The 13698-nt window shown below is 39.0% G+C and overlaps 1 protein-coding gene across 1 annotated transcript in view; it reads left to right on the top strand.

Annotated features, from left to right (window-relative positions):
• The window catches only part of PDE11A (phosphodiesterase 11A), a 363233-nt gene that overhangs the window by 222617 nt on the left and 126918 nt on the right, over positions 1-13698 (top strand). Inside the window, 1 exon segment of the mRNA XM_025460463.3 lies at positions 5070-5120. Coding sequence (XP_025316248.2) covers positions 5070-5120 — 51 coding nt within the window.

Raw genomic sequence — 13698 nt, 5'->3', positions numbered from 1 at the left:
TACCTATATGGCTTAGTTTATGCTCTAAGACATGTTATGATTTTACTGAGGAAAAGATAGCAATTAAAGCCACTCATAATATAAGCAATGAAGCATGTGGGAAATGGAGAGATTCTTTTAAGATCATTTTATTTTTTATTTCTTGATTCAGCAAGTATTTACTGAGTGCCAACTAAATATCAGGCACACTCCTCAGAACAGAATATATATTGGTGACAAAAACCAGATCTGATCCTTCAAAGTACTTACAGTCTAATGGGGGAGGCAGGTGATAAGCTAACTAATTACTCCAATGGTGGTAAGTGGTGCGAAGTGAACAAAAAGTCTTAATCTGTAATAATCTGCTTCACTGATTCAAATAGTTTCAAGTTTCAATTAAGTGGAATTAATAGCTCTTTTTTTTTTTAAGTAATAAAGGATGTGGGAAAATTTGATTTAAACAAGGTGAGTGGGTGGTATGCCTTAAATACTAAAAACCTGGCTAAGCACCACCTGGTGGCAGAGATTTTGAATTTCAGCTTGAATTTTTGTGGAATTTTATTTCCTAAAGATAAGTTTGGAAGATTAAATGTGCAAAAAGAGACTTGTAAGTTATAAGACATTTTAATAAAATGACATCCAAATTAAAATTACCATAGTAAAACTGAACCAAAAGAACAAAATCTGGAGTGGGTGGATCAGTCGGTTGGGCATCTGTTCCGAGTTGGGCTCCCTGCTCAGTGGGAAACCTGCTTCTCCCTCTCCCTCTACCCCTCCCCTTCCCCCTCCCCTGCTTGTGCTCTCTCTCACTCTCTCTCTTAAATAAATAAATACAATCTTTAAAAAAAAGAATGCTTAAAAAAAAACAAAATCTATTCAGTTATTTTTGCATTGAATATGCCAGCAAATAATTATGAGCCAATGAAGATAATAATAGGATGACACAATACTCTTCCAAATATTTATATAACAGAACTGTAATTGAATATTAATACAAGAGCTGTAAGTTGATTATTAGCGTGCCAAGTATTTCACATGTATTATCCCATTTAACCTTGCCAAGAATTGTGTGAAGTACAGGACCACACCACAGAATTTCCCCAGTAGAAAATACCGTGATTTTTAATAACCAAACTTAATAGACATATTTTTCTCAATTCAACATTTTTAAAAAGATTTTATTTAATTATTTGAGAGAGAGAGAGAGAGAGAATGAGCATGGGGGAGGGAGAAAGAGAGAAGGAGAAGCAGACTCCCCACGAAATAGGGGGCCAGATGGAGGGCTCTGTCCAGGACCATGGGATCATGACCTGAGCTGAAGGCAGATGCTTAACTGGCTGAGCCACCCAGGCACCCAATACAGCATTTTGGTGCCTTTGTCTATATTGGGGAAAATATATTTATGTCTCCAAAACTGTATAATTTTTTTAAACAAAATGAGGTATGGGAAAAATTTTGATTTACATTCCAAATAAACTTGATCTAAAGAACATCCAAAACATGTGTAGACATGTTGAGAACCACACAGAATCTAACAATGAGGCTGCACACCTCAATTGTTGCTGCTGCTGAGAAAGGCGAGTTGTCCTGATGTGTCGCCATCACGCCACTAACATTTAGCTCTAGTTTTTGCTTTGTAATACTTCACAATGAGCCCCCTCCCAAAGCTGAAAAAGTGATGAGAAAACTATGGGAAAAGAAGTGAGTGATCAGAGTGCTTACAATGAGAGAGAAGACGCTACTAAAATATAAAGCAATGTTTTGTTAAGACTGTTTTGGTTATTATCAGAAAATAAATACTTGAAGCAATCTATAACCTAACATTTTTTGTTTTGTGCTTACATATTAATTTTACTGTGTTTTCTTTAAATTTTAGGAAGTGTTTGTAGGTTTTATAATGCATTAAAATTTTTTTCAATTAAAAATAACGGAAAATAGGCTCCCTGTTGGTTTTGGGGTAGAACCTGCTTTCCAAGAGTTGATGTTAAGCAAGAGACACCTATTTAGTGTCAATATTATACCATTTTACAAAGAGACTAAGACATTTGTCCAAACTCCCTAGCTGGGAAGGGGTAGAGCCCTGGTGGCTGGTTCCAGGGGCTGTGTTCTATACCCTATTGACGCTGGTTCCACTGTGGCCCTGCTCCTGTCCCACGGATGGTGCATACTTCACATCAGCATTTCTCAAAACTCTTGGTCACTAGATTATTAGGTTGGGATGTTACTAGATTAATAATATATCACCCAAAAGGGAGTTGTGTGGATAGATTTGGGAAATGCTGCATTTAACAAAATAAAACATGTTACTCTACTATTCAGAACCAAATATGCAATGCCGTTCTCTAAGATTGGTTGCTGAAGAGGAAGTTAACATTTCCTAGACTTATTTGTTTGAAATTTGTGTAAAGAATGAGATTGCTAGCATAAAATATATAACATGTATAAATTATGTGTGTGCATATATATATGTATATATATGCCTTGTAACATACTAATACTGACTTAAGGAAATGTGTGTTTGTCTTACATAACAAAAAGTCTGAGGCAGGGCAGTCCAGGGCCAGACTCATTTCTCTTTCCCATTCTGCTCTACTATCCATAAAAGTCATTCACACTCACAGTTGTCTCCTCACAGATACAAGATTTTGCTGTACCTCCAAGCCTTACAGCTGATTTTCAGGGAAGAAGAAAGAGAACAGCCCCCAACACCCCCACTCATATTTCATTGACCAGAGGAGCACCCCTAGCTGCAGGGAGCTTGAATTCAAGTTTTTACATTTAAGTCTCTGAATCAGTAAGTTACAATGTGGTGACAAACCACAAAGCTTGATTTCATGTTCACATGACACATCATCAGCTGAGGGTTGGCTGTGGCTGTGCTCTTCGATTTGGGACCCAGACTGAGAGAGCAGCTACATGCTTCCCATGGGGGAAGGATACAGAGGACGGCAGAACCATGGGACGGCTCTTAAAGACTGCTCAGAATGCTGTCACTTTCCCTCACGCTGCATTGGCTCAAGCTGGTCATATACTAAGGCTGGCAGTAGGACAGAGAAATATAATCCTCCTCCTACAAAAAACATCACAGATGGTTGGGCATGTATTATCCCATGCCCAGGAAAGATCAATATAATCTTTCTTATATAATAAAAGCAGACAACTGAGAATAGACTAGAAATGGAAGTTGAGTCAGCCATCTATAGTGTCTGCCACAGTTCACACACACACACACACACACACTCACACACTCACACACACCACCCACAACCTTTTTATTTATTTATGTTCCAGAGCATTTTACAGGACAAGTATTCATGTCCTTTGGGAACTGTGGCCTTGAGCCACATCATATCCCTTTAATAAAATAACTACCTATAAAAACATCCTGGTATAAAATACTTAGCCTCAAATGTGGGCTACAGTTCCATCCAGCATTATAATAGATTCCATTGCAATTGCACAGATAGCAGTCTGTGTCACAGTTATTGGAAATTTCATGTACAGTAAAATTCCCTGTGGAAAAGACAGTCTCTTCAATAAATGGTGTTGGGAAAACTGGACAGCTACATGCTAAAGAGTGAAACTGGACCACTGTCTTATACCATATACAACTATAAATTCAAATTGGATTAAAGATTTGAATGTAAGATCTGAAGCCATAAAACTCCTAGAAGAAAACATAGGCAGTAAGCTCTTTGACATCAGTCTTAGCACTATTTTTTTTTTTTTGGACCAGTCTCCTTAGGCAAGGGCAACAAAAGTGAAAATAAACAAATGGGACTGCATTCAGCTAGAAAGCTTCTGCACAGCAAAGGAAACCATCAACAAAAAGGCCGCCTACTGAGTGGAAGAAGATATTTACAAATCATACATATGATAAGGGGTTAATATCTAAAATATATAAAGAACCCATGTAATTTAATATCAAAAAAACAACCAGAGGACTTGAATGGACATTTTTCCAAAGAAGACATACAGATGGCCAATAGGCACATGAAAAGATGCTTATCATCACTCATCATCAGGGAAATGCACATCAAAACCACAATGAGATACCACCTCACACCTGTCAGAATGGCTAGTATCAAAGAGACAGAGTAAGAAGGGTTGGTGAGGATGTGGAGAAAAGGGAGCCCTTGTACACTGTTGGTGGGAGTGTAAACTGGCACAGGTACTACGGAAGACAGTATGGACATTCCTCAAAAAGTTAAAAATAAAACTAATAAAACTATTAATCCAGCAATTCCACTTCAGTTATCTGAAGAAAACAAAAACTCTAATTTAAAAAGATATGTGCAAAAAATAAAATAAAATAATAAAATAAAATAAAATAAAATAAAATAAAATAAAATAAAATAAAATAAAAAAGATATGTGCACCCTGATGTTTATTGCAGCATTATTTAAAATAGTCAAGATATGAAAGCAATCTGTGTCCATCAGTAGATGAGTGGATAAAGAAGATATGGGGTATACACACACACACACACACACAGAAATATTACTCAGCCATCACAAAAAAATGAAATCTTGCCATTTGCAACAACATGGATGGATCTAGAGGGTATTATGCCAAGTGAGATAAGTCAGGCAGAGAAAGACAAATACTGTATGGTTCTGCTCATATGGGGAATCTAAAAACAAAACAAAACAACAAATGAAACAAAATGGAAACAGACTCAGAGATACAGGAAACAAACTATTGGTCCCCAGAAAAAGGAAAGGGTTGGGGAATGCAGATGAAATAGGTGAAGGGGATTAAGAGGTACAAACTTGCAGTTAGAAAATAAATATGTCACGGGGATGTGATGTACAGCCTAAGAAATACAGTTGATAATATTGTGATAACTATATGGTGACAAATGGTAACTAGACTTATCATGGGGATCATTTTGTTATGCATAAAAGTATCAGATCACTATGATGTATACCTGAAACTAATAGGATATTGATGCCAATTATACTTAAGTAAAAAAAATCCTTTATTGTCAAGGTGATATAATGAACTATATTTATTTATAAGCCAGGAGAATTTCAGAAAATAGTCATGTCTAGTTATTAAAGATTTTTTTTCCTTTTCTTCTGAATCAGGTGCTGTCATACCATGCAACATGTTCAAAAGCTGAAGTTGACAAGTTTAAGGTAAGGAAGCAAGGGGTGCCCTGCTAGGACATAATGTTAAACTTCACATGGCTTTCTGACCCATTGTCACTTGCCTCTGTAGAATCATTCCTGCCCACTAGGTGTTAGGGAGTAGAACTGGGCAAAGGTGTATTTGAATCTTTCAATCTTAGAGGGGAAAAGAGACTTAAAAATAACTGAGTAGCCCCTTTATGATCATTTAAATGATTCAGTATTTATATCTTTTCATTTGTTAGGTAAGTAGGATATTAGCAAAAAATCTGCACAATATTGTGAGAATCAGTTTGCATGGCTTTGGCATTCGTTTTTCCTCCAACTTTCTGTTCACTTAAAATCAGTATATTTTCATCTGTAAAAATAAGTGAAGAGATTAGGACAATAATAGCTAACATTTGCCAAATACTTACTATGGACCAGACACAAGGTAAAGCATTTTACCTATATAATTTGAATCTCATAATCCCGTGAAGTACCTACTGTTTTGCAGATGAGTCCGTTGAGACATGGAGATGTTAAGTTAGGCCAGGGTCAAATGATGGTAAGAGGCATAGCCAGGCAGTCTGGCCCTGGAACTGGAGTTCCTAACGACCGTGTTTGCTGATGTTCAGTGGGACCATCTTCCAGCTCTGACATACGACAAGTCTATGAATGAGTCTTAGATATTTTTATCTTTTTTTAACGATTCTATTTTTAAGTAATCTCTACACCCAACATGGGGCTCAAACTCACAACCCTAAGATCAAGAGTCACACGTTTCACCAACTGAGTCAGCCAGGTGCCCCTAGATATTCTTTTTCACCTCAGTCACCACCGCTCTCTTAAAGGCAGCCCAGAATTCTTGTTCCTCTCCCTGTACTTCTAACCCATCATGGTCAAAATATGAGAGTGTGGGAGACCTGATTTTCCTCCCTTTTGAAAGCTTTGGCCTCTGCCTTTTTAAGTTTTTATGGAATCTCAGAATTATCAGGTTCACCACCACAACCCTAAGAAAGATAGTGTTTTGTATCATGATATTTCTATGTAGTAACACTTGGTGATGGCTCTTCTTCTAAGGGCTTCGTTTACGTGCAGATACGTTCATCTTCCCAGGAAGGATGGCTCAGGGCCCTTTGGATCTGATCACTGAATCACATCATTAGCTTTGAGTCACACTAATAAGGAAAGGAAACAAAGGAAGACTCCAAACTCAGAGTAGGGATAAAGGAACTGCTCAGAAGGGCAGGGAGCAGCACACTTAGTGAGGGCTGCGTGGGCTGTATCCAGGGATGTGTTCCACTGGCTTGATGAGAGGCTTAGGAAAAGACCTGCAGTGGTGACCCATATCAGGAGGGACATGTTGCCAGTAAGAGGTGGCAGCTAACAGCAGAAGAAGGAGTCAGAACAACCCAAACCGTGGCAGCCAGGAGCCCCATGTTAGAGATATAAACCTCCTACATCCCAGCTAGAATGTGAATGCCACTGGGGCAGTGCTTTTGTATGTTTTGTTCCCTGCTCTATCTGTGCAGTTCTGGGAACATGGGAAGACTTAGTAAATATTTGTTGAATGGATGCATGCATGAATGAATGAATAAATCCAAAAAGTTCAGTGTTCAGAAATTCAAAACAACTATTCATTAAGAAAACATTAAAACCATGGTTACATGTGATTAATTTTTAGATCCTCTATATGTTTTATAAATATGTCCATCAAAAATATGTAAAGCTCTTATACTTTAATAAAGTTTAGTTACCTAGAAATCTAATTTAGGGCAATATATTACCACAAATATTTTGCTGTTCTTGCTGTTTTATACTTTTACTATAAGTATCATTATCATCGTTTCTAAAAGAAAGAAGGGACCAGCAGGGAGAAAGACAGCAAAGCTCACAGTGTGACAAATGTGACTGCAGGAGCTATTTGATGGGACATATGCAGACCCACAGCAGGCCAAAATCAATAGCTGTGTACCCTCTAAAGGTACTGCCCTTTGTTCAGCCTTGATTCTTAATTCCTTAGAGTAAGGAAAACACCACTGTCTTGCAATATGCCATGCTTTTCTATTGTTGGCTCACAAACATACTTACTAAAAATATGAAGTATTTAAATTTGAGAACAAAGGGTTATTTCGTGTTAAAATTATCAAGAGTATTAACGAATTTACTCCAGATTTTATCCTGAAAGATACTGGTAAGTATCTTATACTGTAATTGAGATATAGTAGATAATTTTAACCTAATGGCTTTTTTCCCTGATATATAAAGTAAACAAAACATTCTCACAATTGGTAGCTGATGTCTTATAACTGCAGCAATAACATTAAAATGTAGTGAGCTTAAAATAATCCTGCACGTAGACACTGAAAAGTATTTACTGAAGTTTCACACTGGAGTATGTGCAATGGAAGTTTCCTAATGGTAACTAAATAGTAAATAAATGCTTTGTTTTGACCCATATGTACAGATAAACCATGCTTACATTCAAATATATTGCAAACTTTGCCACTTACAATAATTTTTAACAGAGATAGTAAAGAAAACAGATATCAATAGAGATTTGAAATCTGGAACCAGAGTTATCCATAAAAGTTTATCATTTAAGGATGGCTGAGTCAATGTATTGGATTATGTGCAGCTGGGATCAATGATTCAGAGATTAAGTCAGACTTTGGAAGGAAATATCATCATCTAGTGCTGACGAGAATCTGGTGGTCAAATACATGCTTATACAGGCCAGACTCCAGTTGCAGCCCAAGCTGTACCACATCCGGGATTCAGATATGTTGAGAACACCAGTGAGAAGTCGTTGACACACAATTGAGTAGGAGACCTCCTAGTTAAGAACTCTTCCTAGTGGAAATTGAGGCCACAGGCCTCAGTGTCTAGATGATTCCAAGTTCAGCATGAGATTTGTCTCTTGGATTTTTCCCTTACCCCAGCCTCCTATGGATTGATGTTCTGAGCTAAAATTGTGAATGGACACAAAAGGTGTGGCCCTTAGTACAGTTTCAGTGCAATGAATGATCCCAAGATCATGAGGGTTCCAGAGTACCAACAGAATGCAACAGAAAGAGGCAACCTAACAGAAGTAAGCTTCATATTGACCAGAGAGAAAGCACCTTCTATCAAAATGACCAGCAGAAGCTGAAGAAATAAATGCAGGCTGAGTGGTCACATGTTACGGACAAGTAAGGTATACCCTGAGAATTCTTGGAAATAAGTAGAGAGATGGAGATCCCACAGTATTGGAGAGTACAATACACAACCATTAATTACTTTCAACTTACTACCACTTATACTTGTACTCTTGTGCCATCAATGGGATGGTTTCAAGGAACACAGATTTGATAAACCTATAGTCAAGATTTAAAAATCATTAATGCTAGGTTAATATCACTTTACCTTTTTTCATATCTTGTCTTCCTATTTCACACCTATCCATGTTTGGTGATTTCTTTTCCTGTCATAGAATACCATAGGAGAGGGAAAAGATGTTTTTATTTTTGTTTTGTTGTATTCTATTAACTCCTGTTGGGAAAAGTCTCCTTCATGGGTGTGTGGTGGTGGGTGGGCGAATGGTGGTCAGAATGTGGAAACCGTTCTTCTAGAAGTATTCCTGGATTATCTAGCCATTAAAACTGGGTGAGACAGCAACATATAATTGCTAACCAAAGAATGTCAGAACCTAAGCTTATTTTTGTGGTCCTGATGTATTATTTATACCTTGGGAAATGGTCCTTTTTTGGAGGGCCACCTATCACAAAAAGATCATAGAACTTCCTGGAACTAATGAATTAACTTTTTTAAAAGTCTGGCTGGTTGAGGTTATAATGTCAATAATTTATCCTTTATGGGCTGCTTGCCCTGTGCATTGAATGAGGAAACCAGGATCTAAAGAGTGGTTTTTATCCTCATTAACATTTACTGATCTTCCTTGAACTTGAAATAAGAAAGGTGTGCCCAGAAAATTTGTGCAGATTTTAATGCCTGTTTATATCTCTTCTGCTCTGCACTAACGGAAAGAATGTATAAAGACCATATTGACAATTAGATCTCTTTGAAGATGACTGGTTTAAAGGCTTTTAATAACCTGAAGATGCCAGCTGTGATAACATAAGAAAATGAGTTTAGTACACCAATTATATGCTCCTGCAATTTTATGCACTTTCCTAAGATTCCAATGCGGTGGCCAGACCAAACAGTTACCACTATATATGCCAGTTTACCAATTAAAATCAACTCATGGACACTCTCATGTTATATTGCCACCTTTTATCATCCCTTCTTTCAATTCCAAACTGCATGGGTTATGGCTGCAATCAGAGATGAACTCGTTTACGGGACTATTTAACTGCCTCAGTAATTAAACACTGATAACTCATGTTGGGTGTTTAGGTTTGGACTACCTCTTGCGTATTTCAAGTTATCAATGTTAATGCCTAGACCACAAATTAACATCCTGGTAAAGTAAATAAAATAAAGTGCCAAGGAATAGGTACCCCCTGTGGCCTTTACATAGCAAAGTAAGAATGGCTACATCAAAAATAAGACCCTACAACCTCCTCTGTAAGATGGAGGGCAGGGGACAGACTGGGCAATGAGATGTGATGTACTAGGCTTTTATTATTTTTTTTAAGTAATGACGCTTGAGGAGACATCTTCGATCCATGAAATATTCAGATGTTATCATAAGCAGCTATGTCCTCAGAACTGCCCTGCCAGCTGTTCGGGTAGATGTGTCTGTCATAGGTCCTGCACAAGGGTCCCTGAGCAAGGAGGCAGGAGTTGGGACTCACTCCCATGTGGCTGGTCAAGTGATGGGATACCTCTTAGTAACTGATCTCCCAGTGGGCGCACCTTTCTGCTAATCACACAAAGACAACGTGTGCTGGCCACTGCCCCACCAACTCTGTTTCCAAAGCTGTGGAAAAGTCCAATTCTTGCAGTGGCTTCTTGCAGAGGAAAGTGTCCTATGTAGACATAGGGTAACACCATGGCACTTACCCAAACCCAAGGCATGAGACAACTGCCTTGGAGGGTCGAGGTAGGGCAGGGCACCGGGTGGCGGAGGCGTGGGGAAATCATGTTGCCCACCACAATCAGCAGGAAGCACCTTCCAGCTCTTCTTGGGCAGGCTGGGTGCTCCCACAGAGATGCCTCCAGAGTCCAGGAGGTAATGCAGGACCTCCAGGGGCCAGGGAGGGAAAGGGGCTTTCTCTTGTTTCTCTAGCCTCAGCCCTCACAGTCTTCCTGAAATGCTGCCTTTGGAAACCTCAACAACCAACCACTTTCCAGTTCACCTCTGCTTCTTTCTACAGTTGTTTCAAAGATGACCTCGCAGTGGTATAAATGGAATTTGGGGATCATCTTACACCTAACCTATTCTGTTTCCTCTCTTGTCCCCATCTCTTGATTTGAGGGCTTTGTTTTTCCTTTAAATAGTATCTATGCCAAGTTTAATTTCTGAGTTTTTTTTTTTTTTTTTTTTTAATCATCAGGGAGTTATTGAAGCTTCAGCAGGAAACTGGCTGCAGGGAAAACAGCAGAATCAGCATCTGAAAGGGCATGTCTTCCTCCTGTGGCAGCCAGCTGAGCCACTTAGGACACATCCATAAACACGTGCAGTGCTTTGTGTCCAAATGTCCGCACGTTCTTGCAGGTTCCTCTTTATGAATTATGTCTCAATGAAATGTTAGGTCAGAAAAAAGATGGTTACACTTTGTCACTCTTGAGTGTTGAACACACTGGGGAGGAAAGTGGTGTGAGGGGAACCGGGGCTGAAGTCCATCCTGGCCTTTCCTACTGCTGAACTTGGTGGCTATGAGTTGAGGGCTCCTCAAGAACTCACCTGGCCAAGATACACCCTGTGGTGACCCTGGCCTCCTCTCCAGTCAGCTTAAACAGCCATCATTTGCCACTTGTTTTCATTTGGAAACAAAACAGGGACACTGTTCCAAAAGATCACGATGACTGTTGACACTCCCTGGGAGGAAGGATACACCTGGAAGGCATTCTCCCACCTTCTTGCTTCCACACATTAACACAGCTGGTCTACTGCACTCCTTGAGTGGCACACGTGAAGGCCCAGGGAGTCTGACCCTGGCAGAATGAAATAAAAGGCAGTTCATTTTTGGTTTTAGAGCAGTGATGAGTCCTAAAGGTCCAGGGAAGACAGGAGTGGAGGACAATCATGTGGCCCAGTTAGAGCGCTGACTCTTGAATGGTGAAGGGAACTATAGAGGCCAAAGTGGTCAGACCTTTCCAGAACACGAGGGCATCTGAGACTGTATCAGTCTCCTTCTTTCTGGTCTTTCTCTAGTTAGAGCCGTCTATGACTACAGGTAAGGAATTGGGAAATAAAGAACTGATGCACCCTCACTTCGGTGATACCGGTTTGGTTTAGCAGTCATAATAGTTGGTTTTCTCTCCGTATCTCCTTCGGTATACATAGGAACTAGAAACTCCTGACTGTTACGCTTCCCTCACCTTCCTCTCCAGAGCCACACTTTGGATATAATTATCCGGTCACCTTTGCGTCCTCACACCTGCTCACTCCCATGTGCTCTTCTCTCCATCATGATTTCAGAATGTCTCCCATGCTCCCACCATCCTCATAGTCACCACCACCAGCTCAGATCCTCATTCTTTCTCATGCAGACATTTGTTATGCATGCTCTCCTAGCTGGTCTCCCTGGTTCCCTTTCTCTCTGACTTTTTTTTTTTTTTTAAGTAAGCTCTTATGCCCAACATAAGACCTGCTCCCAAATTCATCCTGTGCATAGTGGCTAGATCAACAGTACTCCTCTGTTGGTGCCAGGTTCCTTTTCACAAAGCTCAACATCTTCCATAAGCCTCTAGATTCCATCATTTCAAATTCTTCAGTTGGACATTAAAATGAGTGAAGGCGGGGATCCCTGGGTGGCGCAGCGGTTTGGCGCCTGCCTTTGGCCCAGGGCGTGATCCTGGAGACCCAGGATCGAATCCCACGTCAGGCTCCCGGTGCATGGAGCCTGCTTCTCCCTCTGCCTGTGTCTCTGCCTCTCTCTCTCTCTGTGTGTGACTATCATAAATAAATAAAATTTAAAAAAAAATTTAAAATGAGTGAAGGGAAGTGGGAGATACAGGCTTCCAGTTATAGAATGAATGAGTCATGGAAATAAAAGGTACAGCATAGGGAATATAGTCAATGATACTGTAACAGCATATGGTGACAGATGGAAGCGTAGCATAATGTATAGAGAAGTTGAGTCACTGTGTTGAACACCTTAAACTGATGTAGCATGGTGTCAGTTGTACCCTCCATCAAGTCATTCTCACCATAATTCAGGCAAAAATGATCTGCTCGTTTGCCATTTTTTCATTATATTTATCAGTTTCCACCTTATAATATAAATCTTTGTGCACCTGTCCATTCACCAGATTGAACCAGGAGCATCTTTAGGAGCGAATCCTTGTCTTACTCATTTTTTGTAACCCTTGGATTTCCTAAAGTCATGTCTTGCACCTGGGGGCTGATGAAATTTCTACAAAATGCATTGAACTGTTTGCAGTTTTGATGGCAGAGGTGCTTACAACATGTGAGTAGAATTTTGAAGCAAGGATCTATGACAATAAGAGAGTCTGCAAATTTTATCTCAATACTTAAGTTCTTGGTTGCTAGTTTCCTAAGAAGTCTGAACTATATGACAATAAAGGGATTCATTTTCTTTGTTTAGGATATTTTCTTTGGAGTGTTCAGTAATGACAATATCTACCCTTCCCTACTGTGGGCAAAGGCCTCTTGTCATTAATTCTTAGTTGATTTGGCAATTTCTGTAATACAAGTACACTTTGGAGATGTTGAGGGTTTGTTTCCAGAGTAGTGCAACAAAGCAAATACCAACATAAAGTGAGTCAAATGAATTTTTGGCTTCCCAATGTATATAAAAGTCATGTTTACACTATAGTCTATTAAGTGTGCAATAGTATGATGTCTAAAAAAATAATGTACATATCTTAATTAACAAACATTTTATTGCTAAAAAAGGGTAACCATCATCTGAGCTTTGAGCAAGTCCTAGTCACTCATCACAGATATATAATAACATATATAAAATATAATAATAATGTAAAATTTTATAATATCTTGACAATTATTAGAATGTGACACAGAGACACAAAATGAGCAAATGCTTTTGGAAAAATGGCACTGATATACTCACTCAACACAGAGCTGCCACAACCCTTCAATTTGTTTAATCCAAAATATCTGCAAATCACAATATAGCAAAGTGCCATAAAATGAGGCATGCCTGTATTAGGTAAGATTCTTCACTCTGTATCTATCCTGCTACCACCATCCTGATGACTAAATCAGTTAAAATTATTACTTCCTTGAATCTCAGGATGACTTTCTAATTCTTTTTATTTGTATGGTCCTGAATTCTGTACCTTGTACCTATTTAAAATTATGTGCTGCTTTGGGTAGTTCTGCATGGTTTCTCACAATTGACAATGGATCCATCCAAAAATCTTTAAAATGTGCATAAATCATGACTGAATTGATCTCAAGGCCCAATATGAAACACCAAGTTAGGAGAGAATGTCTCAGTTGCCAGAGCTG

The sequence above is a fragment of the Canis lupus genome, chromosome 36, assembly GCF_003254725.2.
Source record: "Canis lupus dingo isolate Sandy chromosome 36, ASM325472v2, whole genome shotgun sequence".
NCBI lineage: Eukaryota > Metazoa > Chordata > Mammalia > Carnivora > Canidae > Canis > Canis lupus.
This window is presented reverse-complemented; position numbering and strand designations above follow the sequence as displayed.